Source organism: Terrapene carolina, unplaced genomic scaffold (genome assembly GCF_002925995.2).
Source record: "Terrapene carolina triunguis isolate 2854851 unplaced genomic scaffold, T_m_triunguis-2.0 Scaffold210, whole genome shotgun sequence".
NCBI lineage: Eukaryota > Metazoa > Chordata > Testudines > Emydidae > Terrapene > Terrapene triunguis.
The window spans coordinates 6,809,525-6,825,214 of NW_020664561.1; the positions used below are offsets into that span (position 1 = coordinate 6,809,525).

Genomic DNA, 15,690 nt, shown 5'->3' on the forward strand with positions numbered 1-15,690 from the left:
CATTTCTACAGTCACAAACAGGATTGTACTTCAATCCTCATTATGGTGGGGGCGGGCACATCTGCCAATGCAATGTGCAGCGATGGTTCAAAATTGACCATGGGCATGAAAAGCCCATTTTTTCCAGTGAAAAATGACTTTTTCACAACACAGAAATTTTCATGAGAAACGTTCCATTTTTAATCTTTTTTGTTTGTTTTTTGTTGAAAAACCAAAACCCTGGAAAACTTTTGGTTTTCAAAAACGAGGGGAAATTATTTTCAATTTTTCAATGAAAACCGGAAAAGTTTTGACAAAACCGAAAAATTTTCTTCATCTTTGACATTTTTCATGGAATATAAAATAGATTTTTCAAGCAATTTTTGAAAACCGGTAAAAAAAAAATTGGGATTTGAAAATGTTTTTGTTTTAAGAAGGGAATTTTCATGGAAAGGGCATTTTATTCACAAATCACCATCACTGTGGACTGGAATTCCACCAGCCACTGAGCAATTAATGCTCGGATTGTCTGATGGATGGGGCCGGCTCCAGGGTTTTGGCCACCACAAGCAGCCAAAAAAAAAAAAAAAAAAAAGCCGCGATCGCCATTGCGATCTGCAGCGGCAATTCGGCGGAAGGTCCTTCACTCCAAGCGGGAGTGAGGGACCATCCGCCGAATTGCTGGACCTGCCACCCCTCTCTGGAGTGGCCGCCCCAAGCACCTGCTTGCCAAGCTGGTGCCTGGAGCCGGCCTTGCTGATGGATAAAATGCTTCATTGCTAAGCAGTTAGCACTTCAAGCTGTAAGCAGCAAACTCTTAGCCAGTTTCCTAAATGCTAAGATGCTCTTGGAGTCGGGATTTAAATTCCAGCTATAGAACGGTGTCCATGCTGCTGTTCTATGTGTAGTGTTAGAAACAGGGGAATTCCCTTGCCTCTGGTATGTCGGATTATCACCAATGTCTGCACGCTTGCCTGGAGCTTGCACACGCACTGATCTGCTCCTGTGGCAGCTTGTCATTTTCCTCATTGAATCCTGCCTGGAATGTGCACTCTGACCTGCACAAAGGAAAGCTCTCTAGACGCAGCAGGCAGTGCACTCAGAAGAGAGCAGGCCGGCTGCACCAAGCTCCCTTTGTAAAGCCCCAGAGGGATGCGAGAGACACCTGTGTCTCTGAACAAGTCCTGCAGATGTTGCAAGAGGAGGGGTTGATGTTTGGAGCATACACGTCTGCCATTCGCCCGTGCTTGGGTCTCGTGGATACGGAGGCTATGGATGCTTGACACATTTTACACAGACGACCTGCCAGCCTGGGGGGTGCATTCCACAAACTCATCTGCTGCAAGCTGAAGCAATGCCATAGTCACCAATTCAGGTTTAGAGCACAGTCAGAGAACACAGGGACATCACAAGTGAGAGAACACATGCTAGAGCTTTATCCTGTGTTAATTCATGGATTCAAAGTGTCCTCATCCACTGAAGGATGTAAACTGGCTGTCATGCGCCTATGTTCTCAGTATGAAAGAGCTACGGCTCTGCAGGCTGGAAAAGGGCTTCCCTTCTACTGGTGTTCCAAACTGAGCTGAGCCATAACAAGAGGAGGATTCAGACATGCTCAAAGCATTTTCTGTAAAAGAAGAAAAGTCAATTTCAGCAGCTCTAGAGTTAAAAGCAGCCCTACAATAACAAACCTCACAGGAACTGGGGAAAAAATGACTGAGATAGAAAGCAGAGCTGGGCACGATCAGAAATCAAACCTGCACATCCAAACACTCTAGGGGTATTTGAATTTGGAGCTAAATTTTGCAAATGGCCCTTCATTTCTATAATGGACCAAACCAAAACTATAGCTCCAAAGACTCCCATGCTTTGGAGTTATCCATTGCCTGCATGTTGTTTCTGACCACCTCTGTTCCAGGATTGGTGTATATACATAAATAAAGCAAGTTACAATTAGGCTAGGCTTGAATTCCATTTGCCAATTTCTCCTCCACTGGAAGCTGACCTGCAAGACCCCAGATCCCCCACCACTTGGCAGGTGGGGCAACATTGACAAGATTATTAACTTCTTAAAGTGGGGTGCATGTGTAAATGTGTGTTTTTGCTTTTATTTCTTCAAGGTGCAGGACAGAGTGGGTCAAAAATGAACTAATTTCATTAAAAAATTCAAAGGGTTTTTTTTTTTTTCAAGCATTGTTCAAACTGGAGCCATGTTTCAATTTTTTAAAGAAATTATTCACAACACTTTTTTAATCAAATATTATTTCCATTTTTTGTATGAGAAAACAGCATTAAAATGGCTAAAAAAATTATATATCAAAAACCTTGTTGTCGATGAATGAAAAAGTTTGAAATTTTGTTAAATTTAAAAATGTCAATAAAAAGGAGAGCTGGAACATTTTTGACCCAATTTCATTTGGTCGAAATACACTATTACATTGAAGCTGAAAACATTCCCTGGAGAGGAATTTGTTTCTGCTAAGTTTTCCTCTGGAAGGTTTTTTGGGTCCCAGGCAATCTGGTGAGTGTGGTCATTTCTGAGTGGAAAGACAGAGGCTACGTCTACACTACCGAGGGATCGATGCTGCTGCGATCGATGTACCAAGGGTCGATTTAGTGGGTCTAGTGAAGATCCGCTAAATCTATGGCAGAGCGCTCTCCGGTCGACTCCAGTACTCCACTGGGAATGAGAAGATGAAGGTAAGTCGACGGGAGAGCATCTCCCGTCGACCCAGTGCGGTGTAGACATGTAGCTGGAGTAACTTAGGTCGACTTACCGTGGTAGTGTAGACGTAGCCAGAGTCTCACTCTATAACCCAGAGGCTGGGGTATGGGCAGATCAGATTCAGATGTTTGAGTTAGAGTGATCCAGGATGTAGAACTGGGCTCTGAATCAGGCAGAGCAGCGGCTTGGAACCTGGGTCTCCCCCAGGCCCATGTCCCAACCACCCGTTTGTGTTGTGCTAGGATTGGAGCCATTAACCCAAAAATCTTTCCTGAATTGAAAATGTCCAGAAGGTTTTGTTTTTGTTCCCAGTGAGGAACAAACGACATTTTGAAACCTTGAAAATTGCCGCCAAATGGAATTGGTGCCCTCCTGACAGCTCTCATCAAAAATCACGAAACTTTTCATGAAAAATTGCAACAATGATCTTTTTCTTTTTAAACCTTTTTATTAAACAAAAGACTGTTTTGTAACAAAAACACTTTTTCAGGAAAAATGCCAACCAGGTCTAACCAAAAATATGTCCCGATGTGTATCTGGACAGCCCCTAGCACAATGTTTAGATCTTTGGACACTACTGCAATGTGAATCTTAAATAACCATAAATCAGGCTTGTCTCTTGTAAATTCCTCTTTTTCTAGCTCAATGTCATGAACAATGCCAGCAGCTCTGAAGACATTAAGCCCCTTCCAGGCCTCCCAGGGATTGGAAACGTGAATTATCCCTCCACTAGCCCAGGGTCCCTGGCCAAACACATCTGTGCAATCTGCGGGGACAGATCATCAGGTACATGATTCCGATTAGCTATTTCAGTGGAGCAGCTTTAAGCAAAGGGAGCCTTCCCTGGGCCGTGACATGAAATTTGCATAGGAAGCAACACTAACAAGGTTTGTTGAGGGATCTTGCTAGAAAATACTGATGCCACAATGACACGACCGGGTTTATTTTGCAAATTTCCTGCACACAGCTCTGTCAATGCACCTTGCCCCTGAGCAGTAGCATTATCGTTTTACCAATGCACATCTCTACCGAGCCCTCTAACACATGCTGCTCTTCCTGTCTGGGCCCCTAGCAAGCATTGTACCAATGCACCTCAATCCTGGCGGGAATATCCCAGACCATTTCTGCCCCAAGTCCTGTCTCCCCCCCACCCATCCCTGTCACTGCACCTCAATCTTGGCCTGCAGCACTCACTGTTTTTCCAGTATGACACTCTGTACAATTTGTACTAATGCACCTCCACTGCAATCTGCAATAGCCCGACTATTCCAATCCAGGGTCTCTCTTGGCCTTGCTAAGTATGCTGAATGCTGCCTATTTCTGTGCTGATTTTGTGATGTGCACAAACAGGGACTAGGCCGAGACCAGCAAAAAGCATTTCTGCTGCCACCCAAAGTCAGGACTAAAAAGCAAGGCTCCAAAACTGCATCAGTAGAGCCATTCCAAACTCCTCCCTCATCGGTCTTATTTAAAGGGAACCTCTGACTAAGGGAAAAACACAGTACGTTGATCTGTGACTTCTTCTCCTCGTGTTCTCAGGGAAGCACTACGGGGTGTACAGCTGTGAAGGCTGTAAAGGGTTCTTCAAGAGGACAATAAGAAAGGACCTTATCTACACATGCCGCGATAACAAAGACTGTCTAATAGACAAGCGTCAGCGCAACCGCTGCCAGTACTGCCGCTATCAGAAGTGCCTGGCTATGGGTATGAAGAGAGAAGGTAGGTAGTAATATACACCGGGGTGGGTATATAAATACACATGCTGGGTGTTAGTTTGAGGAAGAAGTGGACTCCTCATTACGTTCCAGGACTGGTGGGATTCCAGACAGTGGCAGGTGGTATTTCAGGAGAGCTTTATAGACAGTTGAGGACACACCCTTTCCTCAGCCCCTAGCTGCGCAGGCACCCAAAGCGCAGCCTCATCTCGGATTTGGAGCTACGGATCCCAGTTCTGCTCCAAAGGTTCTACTGTCCAGGCAGAGCATCCTCGCGTACTGCTCCGCTGCTGCGTCAGCCCTTGGCTGGTTCTGATTCTCATAGCAACCCAAGCCCTCTCCTTTCTGGAAAGGTAGACGGTGGCCTCCCAGAGGTGTCTAAAATCTATAACGAGGTTCATCACAGCTTCATGCTCTGAGGGATTCCTCTTGGCAGACCCACACACAGTGGAAACCCATGACTGAGGTTTCCTCCCCTAGTACCGGTATGTGTCTGCAACAACCATCAGTTTAGTCATTACCAGGGAGCATTAGAGCTAAAGCAGGAGTCTCTGCAGCTTGTGCTAAAGGACTAAAGCCCAGAGCCTGAAAGGTGTTTAGGTGCCTAACTCCCATGGGGACATCCCTTGGGAGTTAGGAGCCTAAATACCTTTGAGGATCTGGACCTATGTCCACAAGGTCGGAACTGTAGCAAGATGACTTGCATCCTCTGTGGATCAGGCACTGAGCACTTGCCACATAAGTTGCACCGGCTCTGCGTGGCCCAGCCATTTCTCAGAGGCCTATGTTAGATCAGCCCTTAGGCTGCTCTACATGTAGAAATTGGCTTGCAGGTAATGAGACTGTGCTAGGCCCAGGAGCGGCGCCAGGGTTTTTGCTGCCCCAGGCGGCAGCGCTCCTCCTCAGAGCATTGGGCGGCGGGGGTTCTTCCGCTCCGCGTCTTCGGGGCGCTTCCGCAGCAGGTCCCAGAGCGAGTGAAGGACCCGCCGCCGAAGCGCCCCGAAGACGCGGAGCTGAAGGACCCCCGCCGCCAAATTGCCGCCGAGTACGGCAAAATGCCGCCCCTCAAATCCTGCCGCCCTAGGCAACTGCCTAGGGTCGCCTAGTGGAAGCGCCGGCCCTGGCTAGGCCTTTCCTTTCACACACTGCACTGATGTCCCAGGTTCAAGCACCCTGTGACTTTCCCAATGTCCCTCTTGTCCTCCAGGCCTGGTTCTCATTATCAGAGAGGGAGGGAGTGGCGTTTAATGAGGACAAGGTCAGGAGGGGCCATTTTAGGGAGGGGGGAAGGTAATCCATGTGGACGGTCCCAGGGTGAGGAGGCAGGTGGGCTAAGGGGTCAGATGGGACAGCATCATGGAGGGTGTGGTCACTGAGGGAGATGGTGAGGAGGGGAGGGGAAGAGCTAAGTGGTGGGAAAGAATTGGAGGTGGGGAAGGAGAGTCCAATGGAGTTCAGATGAGGAGGAGTGGGAAGGGGTTAGAATATCATGATTGGGAGAGAAGCCCACCGTTCTTGGGGGGCAACTTGGGATGTGAGAAAAGGAGGGGTCATGGCTGGAGACCTTGGCTGCAGGGCTTCGGCAAGTACCAAGGAGCAGGAGATGAAAAGCTCATGGGTGACCCTGATCTCATCTGAGATGGAACGAGCGTTCCAGAGGGGGCAGGAGGGATGGAGGGAGGCGGGGATGCGGGTGAGGATGTCAAGGCAGGCACCAGTGGGGCAGAGGAAAAGCGTGTGAGAGGTGGGAACGACTGGAGGGGGCAGCGAGGCTGAGTCAGGCGATACCGAAGGTGAAGGAGGGTGTGGAGGTGGGATGGGGAGTGGTAGGGAAGGGGAATGAGACGGGGAGATAGGACCCAAGGGAGGAGTAAAGCTGGGAAGAGGGTGGGAGGAGAAGTGGGCAGTGCAGCAGAGGATGAGAGAGTCAGGGGCATTGTGGACATTGCTCAGATTGGTTCATCGCCCCTATGACTCAGCACCAATCACTTAGGTAGAGAAACCATGAAGCGGTGGCTTCCTGTCAATCAAGCAGGCTGAAAATCAGTTATGCAGAATCAGGCAGGCAGGCAGAGCTTCGCTAATACGGGGCATGATCGACTAAGGAACAAATTAATTATTAGGTGAGTTAATCAAGTAATTAGACAGGGAATTAATTATGCAAAGACCAGCTCAAATAGGCAGGAAAGGGGAAATGTGCAAAGCGGAAATCCAGCTGAATGATTGGGGCAGGGAGTTACCCAGCCAGGCCGTCTGGGAGATTAGTGAGTGTCCCGCGGCTGATTGGAGCAGTTTCAGAGAGAAGCAGGCAGCCAGTGAGTGCAGTGATGGTGGCTGTGTCTCATGCAAGCCCTGTAAAGGGAGGTGCAGCTAGGCCAGCCGCAGGTTTGTGCAGGGGCAGCGTGGCCATTGCTCCACCCCTCCAGGAGGTGCCACATCCCCTCCCCATGTGTGCTGAGCCAGCCCTCCCTTCTCTCCTCCTCAGGGGGACCCTTGTGCTGCAGGCAGAGCTAGGAGGGAGCAGCCCCTGTGCCCCAAGCAGGGCTGGAATCACTGGGGTAGGGCGCTGGGCAGGAGCGCAAGACGGAGGAGAATTCATGCACCTGCTTCTCCACCCTTGCACGGCCATGCAGGCAGCTGGGCACAATCTGGCCATGAGTCAGGAATGTTAATAGAGAGCTTGATCCAAAGCCCGTTGAAGTCAGTGCAAAGATTCCCATAGACTTCACTGGGCTTTGGATCAGGCCCTTAGCCAGTCGCAATGTCCTTTCAGCCAGCATTGCAGCCTTGTACTGGTGCAATTTGGGGATGAGGCCCTTACCTGCAAAGCTAGGGGGGCTGTATTTGTGCTCACAAGTACGTACGGTTACTCTCTGCTGCACACTCTAAGCAAATGGTGGTTGCAGACTGTTGGGCGTCTGAGCACGGGGCGAAAGGAGCATGCTGCCCTTTCCCGCTTCTCCACACTGAGAGCACAAATGTCTGATGACTCTTCATGCTCTATCTACAAAAATAGCTGCCTTCAGAGCACCGAGCTGAGCCCCTTCCAGCTGGAACGACGCAATGAGCCATACAGCTCAGTCCAGCTGAGATCTGACCCCGTGAGAGCCTGCACGTTGTTCTCCTTGTCCCTTTCCATTGTTTTTGGTGAGAACCCTGTTGCTATAGTTTCAAAGGACTCCCTTTCTTCTCCAGCCCAGAGCGCGTGTCTGGAGATACTTGGGGATGCAAAAATAGCTCAGGAGCAGCATCCTTCCACTTCAGCAAAGCGACTGAGTCCGCATGCACTTCCCCAGCTCTGCTGAGCCGCCAGAGCAGAGTTCTGCTCCAGTGACTCTCCTTTCAAAGGAGATTTGTCCTCCACCCCCACCTTCAGAAGCATTTATTCCTTTTTAAAGTAGGCATGAACAGCCAGCCAGCTTCACAGGTGTCTCCTGGTGTAGGGAAAAGACAGAGCCAGCTGGTATTTATACAACACCGCACAAGTAGGTGGGTGCCGTACAATCCTGGCCGTTTCAAACCTGTTGTTACCCTCCCTGTGGCAGGCAGGGCTGCTCGGTAGTGCCTCCTTCAGGGCCACATGTGGTATTGCAGCCGTTCCTCACCTTAGTTGGCAAACTCTGGCCACCGGCTTGGCGCAGGGGACGCTTGGCGTCAGTCTATGGACAGAAACAGCAATTCAGGATTCGTCTGTCTGCACCTTTAAACAAAGAGGGAAAAAACTATCCTTCAAAATACAAGAGCTTAGCTGCAGTGCTTAGGGCAAGGCCCTAGCCTGGACCTGGGTTCTGGGTTAACTGAGGAGAAAATCCTCTCACCCAGCCCTGCCGCTACCTTCTTATCTGGCCTGCTGGTTCTGGACTGGTCAGTATTTACTCCTCTGGAACATTGTGTTGCTGGTCACTTGGTCTGAGTGGATTTTCCTTGGGTGGGATGTGTGAGGGCACTGATGGCTCCAGCCTGGGGGCGGAGAAGGCCTGATAGACCCTGTGACACTCGCCTCTTCTCTCGCTTTGACTGAGCAGAAGGATAGAGCAACCTTCCACCACTGACCAGCTGTACCACTTTGGTCTCATTTCAGTTGTGGGGTGTAGTGTGCGGGGGCAGTTGGTGTTGGCGGCCTGTGATATACAGGAGGTCAGAGCACATGATCCGGTCATCCCTGCTGGCCTTGATTGCTGTGACTCTGTGACACTGGTGTCAAGGGCAATTGTGCCTTACAGCATAGCCCGTTTTCTGCTCAGGGCATGACTAGGCATGTTAGAACTGGATACTGTTGTAGCAGGGACTATGCAGGCCTCACAACGGCAGTTATACACTCGCCAAGAGCATGGTTGGTTGGTTAGGATTATCCCTACTGCCCTTCAGAACCAATCGGGGCTGATCCTAAACCAGCCAGCGGGAATGGGGGCACTGATGGGACAAACTACGAGAGACAGGATGCTCCTGTCCTTCTGGGGATGAGTTTTCTGCCACTGCACTTCTCCCAGCCGCTGTTTTCATGGTAAGTGAGAGGCTGGGGCATGGATGCAGCCTGCTGTGTGTGAGGGCAGGCCCACACCCCTGACCACCTCCTCTCTCTAGTACCCCCTGTGATTCTTTACGCTGGAGGATGCCTGTGCTGAAAATCAGTGTAGCCAGCTGAGCTAGCACAAGGGAGCACACAGAAGAGTCCCCGCTCTCGCCCCACTTTCCTCTGCAAGGGGAGGGACAATCTAGCCCTTGGCGAGGTGGCCTCAGAGCCAGACGGAGGGTAAGGCTGAACTGGAGCTTTGCCCTCTATCTTTAGGCCACTCCTCTAGTGGCAGGGTGATTAATGATGCTCTGTCTCAGCGGCTTAGTGCAGCCACTGCCAGCGGGCGGTTACGCTGCCAGTTGTGAACCAAAACCTAATTCCAAGCACAGCTCTCTGCACCAGCCAGGTGCCAAGTAATTTCAAGGAGTTAGAAATTGCTGCTGCTTTCTTTTAAAGTAATTATAATGCTAACAGCAGGCTGCGTGCTGGGGGAATAAACTCCACAGACAGACAGCATGAGAAGGACCCTCTGGAGGATCTGTGAGATTGCCCGGGGTTTGCTGCAATAGTCACTGGGGCTTCAGACAGGTTCCAGGACTTACGGGACAGGAAGAAGTTGAATACGGGATCCCAAAGTGTCGGTGTTCATGGGGCAACGGCAGCTTCCCATGAGACAGAGACAAGTGCTGCCTAGCAGAACTGGAAGATATTGATGGGTGAACCTCAGGAAGGTCAGAGTTTGGCCAAGCATCCAAAAGATCAGAAGCTGATCAGAACCTTTCCCAAACTCTCTCAGGAGTCAGGGCCCCGCTGTGCTAGCCGCTGGGTACACACGGCCCCGCTCCAGAGAGTTTACAACCTAGGACCACAGGTGGATGGGCCAAGCAAGCAGATGGGGGAAGCACAAGGGAAGAGGGAGACCATTACGACTAGAGTAATAAGCAGCAATCACAGCAAATCAGGAGTGAAAGCTTGACCTGAGTGAGGAAGGATGGTTCAATGGTTAGAGTTTTGGCCTGGGCAGTTAGACTGTGGTTCCATTCTTGCTCCACCAGAGCCATTCTGTGTGCCCCAGGGCAAGCCGCTAGCTTCTTGTCTAGGGGAAATTTACCAGTACAATTATACCACTATTCTGGAATAGGAATATCCACAGAGGGCATTATGCCAGTTATACCAGTATAACTATGGCAGTATAATTATGCTGGTAAATTTCCCTGTGTACACAAGCCCTTGATCGCTCTGTGCCTCAGTTTCCCATCTGTACAGTGGGGAAAACAGTACTGCCCAACTGCACAGGGATGTTGTAGAGATAAATACATTAGAGATAGAGGCGTTCAGATACTCTGGTGACAAGGGCCATATAAGCATTTTAGATAGATAGACCTTATTGAGGTGAATGAGAGTTTTGCCATTAATGTCAACAGGGCCAGAATTACATCCTAGCTGGCTAACCTCCTAGGCCTCCGCAGCTGATTACAGATCTCACGAGAACAGACTTTCTAGTGAACCTTCATGTCCTTCCTCTTCCTGGTTGGGTGAGAAATGCCGTGAGAATGGGCTTTTTCATGGTACCTTGGTGCATGAACCCAGGAGTGCAAAATCACAAGGGAATAAAAAACAAAGAGAGCCACAGATCGTTTCAGAGCAATGTGGAGAGCTGAGAGAGGGCTTTTATTCCTACTGAGCTACTTGGGGAGCCTGGAGCTCCACTGGCTACAGACGAGTTATGCTGGTTTATACCAGCTGGACCTTACACTCTCATTCCTCGGGCTGCTCCAGTTACTCATGTAGCCCCTCATTCCAGGACTCCCCTCCTGCTGGGCTAAAGGGAGGATCTTGAGTCCATTGACCCACCTTCAGCCAGAAAAGGGAAAGCCAGAAGAATCAAGCTTTTCTGAAACCAGTTTTACCACCCCATGGCTATTCATGGAGGTGGGCTCCGGCGTGCCAGAGCCATGTGATTAGCTAGCACACCTGCCAATTATGCATAGGAGAAGGTCAGGGCAGAGCTGATTCCAAGTGACAGCACCGCTTCTGTTGGAACCCGTGCCATGCAGATTAGCGGTTACATCTCATTTGTTCCCCCCAAAAGGGGTGAGGAATGGGTACTATGCATCACCACCTCGCCCATGAGTGCTGGAGGGGACCTCACTAAAGCCCATTGCAGGAAATCTCCTCATTAGCCTCATCTCTGCAGAAAAGTAATTGTGCAGAAAAATGTGGTATGTTAACATAAAAATCTGGTCATAACATGACAGCTACCCAGATCCCCAGCCCAGCCCTGCTCCGCCCCACACCGATGCTCTTGCTACAACTGCCTACAGGGTCACATGTGAAAAGATCTCATCTTCCAGTGCACACACATCAAAATCAAAGCCAGGGCGCCATTTAATTATCATTAACATTGTTTTATGTCACACCGATTATGTCATTCTCCTTTAGAGTAAAGGCGTTCGTGTCCCTGCCCAACGTACATTGAGATTAGACTGCTCAAGAGAAATACTTTAGTTGGGCAAGTCAGTCTGTCTGTCTGTAAAACAGGAATATAATACAATGGGTGTTGGGAGAAAAAGTACATTAAAGATTGTGAGGTGCTCAGGTACTGTGGAGATGAGGGTCATCTAAATATCTAAGATAGAACTGATTTGGATAAATAAGAACTGAAGCAAACCTTTGCCTCAATCTTTCGCCAAATCTTAGACCATAGGTTTTCCATGGCCGTCCTCATTGTAATCATGTCAATTTACACAGGCTGAATATCTAGCTTTAAAGATTTTTTAAAAGATTTCATACATTTGATTTTAAAAATGCCTTTAATAAAAATATTTGTGCATTTCTGAATGTTCAGCTGAGCTGGAAAAGGGTTATCTCAGAAAGACATCTCTTATGAAATTCCCAGCCCAATTATGCAAACCCAGGAGAGGCAAAGAGTTTGAATAATGCTTGGCTCAGCACCCAGATTTTTTCAGGTATTTTTCAAAACCATCCTGGTCCAATGAACGTTTTGAGGGTCATCCATTATCAGGCACTTTATTGGAAATATCCTTGGGCAACATTTCCCTTTACACACAGGGAGACCTTCAGATGCTTCCAAGGAGATCTTTCCTGACACACCGGACCACGTGGTGTCAGGTTTAAGCCATGTTTAGAGCTGATGCATCAGGACAGATGTGATGGAAATTAACACTGAGTGACAACCGTAGAAACAGACCAGACTCTGCGATAGTCCTTGGGAAGCCCATCTCTTAGCATTTCCTAGAGTGGGGTGGGGGAATATCAGAAAAGAGAACCCCCACTTCCCATGTTTGGATTCTGTGGTGCTTTTATGTTAAGAATAAAATAGACATGCATAGGAAGTGCGGTGGGAGTAACTTATATCTGTGGCATTACACTGTTATCAGACCCTGCAAGAGAAGGCGAGTAGGTCTGTAGAGGAAGACTGTCTTTGTTGGTTGAATTCACAGAGTAGTTCAGCCTGGACATACCCTAATCAGGAGGGAGTGAGATGCGTGTCTCCGCCCAAGAGAGCTGACAGCCAAAGGAGCCAGAAACCTGAGAGTGGGTTCCCTTGCTGAACCACTAGGGGGGAATACATGTGCAGTTGCCCTCAACTGAGAGATGGAATTCATTTTTCATAAGATGGACATTCATGGAGCACCTCCTTTCCCACTCTTCTTCATAAGCCCCACCTTCTCCTTGGCAGTTACTCCTCGGATTTCTGGTGGCCCTGTGAATGGGATCCCTGGAGAGCCGTTTGAGAACCGCTGCTGTCTGTGCTAATGCTCACTCAGTACGTTTGTGAGATGATATAATTATCTAGAAATAAATGTTCCCATTTTCTGCCAGTTTCATTTATAGATTCCAAGGCCAGCAGGGGCCATTGTGATCATCTGGTCTGACCACCTGTGTAACACAGGCCAGAGACCTGCCCCCGCAATATCCTAGAGCAGATCTTTTAGAAAAAACATCCAATCTTGATTTAAAAATTGCCAGTGATGGAGAATCCACCACAACCCTCAGTAAATTGTCCCAGTGGTAAATTACTCTCAGCGTTAAAAATGTACACCCCATTTCCAATCTGGATGACACTGGTCCTAGCAGAGGGTCTCCCTGCATCACACATTTTGGAGCTAAGGCCCCAAATTTCAGGGATGTTCAGTGCAGCTCACTAGAGAGAGAGGCCATGAGCAAAATTTGAACCTGGATCTGCTCTTCTCTAAAGCTCTGGGTTGTTCAGTATTGGGGCTCATCCTTAGCTGTTGTGTAAATCAGTGTGTAATGGCAGGTGTGGCAATTTAAATCCAGAAAGAGAGACACGTAGACAGGCGGGTTGAATGTGTATTAGCATCAGCGGCTAAATTAAGTGAAAAGTGCTGTGTTGCTTAGCTCATGCTGTCACCTTTACTTGGCAGGTTTGATGAGTGTATTGTTTGCTGAGCTACAGTAAACACATAACGTATGTTTGTGGGTTGCAGTCTCAACCTGCTTCACTCTCTTGTACTTCCCCAGGGTCTATTCAGTGACCAAGTTGCTCTTTGACTGCTAAAGGCTGAGCCGCACTCTTTTAAATGATGGATTCCAAGTGCCTGACGTACTGCAACCAACTGAGGCAGCTGCCCTGACAAACTTCCCCATTGGATCCTTGACATTTGCAAATGCATCCTCTTCTGCTTTTGCTCCATGGAGGGTTGCCGGCTGCTGCTCTCATACTGCCCCGCAGGAATAACAGCATGTCACTTCTCGAACAATTGCTTCTCTGTGACTTTTGTGGGCTGCTTTTCCAATGCAACGTTCTAGTGAACAGCGATGGCCCCAAGCGAGAGTCATTTAGCTGAACTCTCCCGTATCCTCACAACCCCCAACAACTTTGAGGTTTTAGATAAAAGTGGGCCTTTCATTCAAATCATGCCTGACTTGGGGTTTGCAAAACCAAATCCAGACATGACGCAGGCTTGCCAAATTAAAACCTCTCCTGGTTCTGTTCACCAAAAGAGTTTGTTTGAGTGGTGCCCGGCACATTTCACAGTCATTCTAAACCCACTGCCAGGCATGTGTAACACACCACCCTTGTACGAATGGTCATATTTTGCAGTTGTGTTGCACTGGTGTTAATGATCATAGAATCATAGAATATCAGGGTTGGAAGGGACCTCAGGAGGTCATCTAGTCAAACCCCCTGCTCAAAGCAGGACCAATTCCCAACTAAATCATCCCAGCAAGGGCTTTGTCAAGCCTGACCTTAAAAACCTCTAAGGAAGGAGATTCCACCACCTCCCTAGGTAACCCATTCCAGTGCTTTACCACCCTGATGACACAAGGTGTGTGGTAATGATCAATCAGGCCCATAAAGTCTGCTTCCAGTATTACTATGTCAATGGAGCCTTGCATCTTGCTGCCTCTGTTTTGTTTCCTATCCTCCTCACCAAGCTCTTCAGTCGTGGGTGGGGTTTTATCCGAGGGATCAATCCCGCTGCTGTTGCTGAGTTAGAAAGATGGGAAGCAATCCCAAGCTCCCGTATGGTACAGAGGACTGTTCTGTGTTCCAGCTGTGCAAGAGGAGAGACAGAGAAGCCGAGAGCGCAGCGAGAATGAAGCCGAGTCCACGAGCAATGGCAATGAGGATATGCCTGTGGAGAGGATTTTAGAAGCTGAACTGGCTGTTGAACCAAAGACGGAATCGTACAGCGACGTGAATGCTGAGAACTCGGTAAGTGTCTGCTTAAGTCAGGGCTTTGCATGCGGGTCAGGTTCAATGAAGCCACTTGCAGCTTGTGATGGCAACGTTCTACCCTGTATTTACAACTGACAGCAGGTAACTGATTGATGGGGCTATATATCCAGGAAGGAACCACCGCTGGGAGTGAGACGGGCGTCTTGCTTGTGGCAGCTCCAGATCAAAGCAACGTGATTGTTAACTAATTCCGGGATCTGCAGCAGAGTCACTTTCCAATGGCCATTAGTGAGTTGCTGTGGCTGACAGACTGTTTAGTAGGACTGGCCAAAAATTAAAGTTTCTCAATGGAAGTTTTCATTAAAAATTTGAATTCTGATTTAAAAAAAAAGGCAGAAATTTCCCAAGAAAGTTTTTACAGAATCATCAACAGTCATCGACCAGCTATTTACAAAAAATCATGTGGAAAGAAAGTCGCAAACCACGGGTGTGAATTTTCCCCCCTGTTTTTTCAACCAACTCGGCGTTTAATAATGAGTAAGGCCGATCTTGAAGTCTACCGTGCTCTGGTGCGCCCTGCTGGTCTGGGCACTGCAGTGTCTGGAGCACAGGTGTTCTGTTAAATTGGCATCTGTGAGATGGCGGGTGGAATTTGGATGAAAGATGTCTGATTTTATTAACTCATTTTTCTGAGTAGAACAGGACTGTTGAGCTTGTTCAGCCACTGGCCAGGACTGCCAATGGTGGAGTGATGTGGACGGTATAGTGAGAACTAGACTGAGACTCAGTGTCTTATTTCACAGAGGACACTGAACAAACAGGGAACAGTTTGTAATCAGCTACTAACTTTGGCTGGATTTGAACTGGCACCCTAGAAGTGTAGGTAATAAAGAGGCTTGGAAGGATTCAATTTTTATCAATGTCAATTAAGGTTAATTTTGCCGTACACACACACACAGACTGATGAAAAAATATTTCCATCGATGATGATCAAAATTTCAGATCGGCAAAGGAAGGAAAAAGCTGCTTGAAAACTTTAGAGTTTCATTTAAGGATATTTGCATAGTATATTTTGACATGTGAT

General features: G+C 48.3%; 1 protein-coding gene across 2 annotated transcripts in view; it reads left to right on the top strand.

The window, feature by feature from the left end:
• Positions 1-15,690, top strand: part of LOC113407307 (retinoic acid receptor RXR-gamma) — a 109,465-nt gene that overhangs the window by 84,101 nt on the left and 9,674 nt on the right. For both annotated transcript variants that reach the window (XM_026655657.2, XM_026655656.2), the window contains exons 3-5: positions 3,346-3,490; positions 4,244-4,423; positions 14,482-14,642. In XM_026655657.2, the coding sequence (XP_026511442.1) occupies positions 3,346-3,490; positions 4,244-4,423; positions 14,482-14,642 (486 nt within the window). The remainder of the gene's footprint in view (positions 1-3,345; positions 3,491-4,243; positions 4,424-14,481; positions 14,643-15,690) is intronic.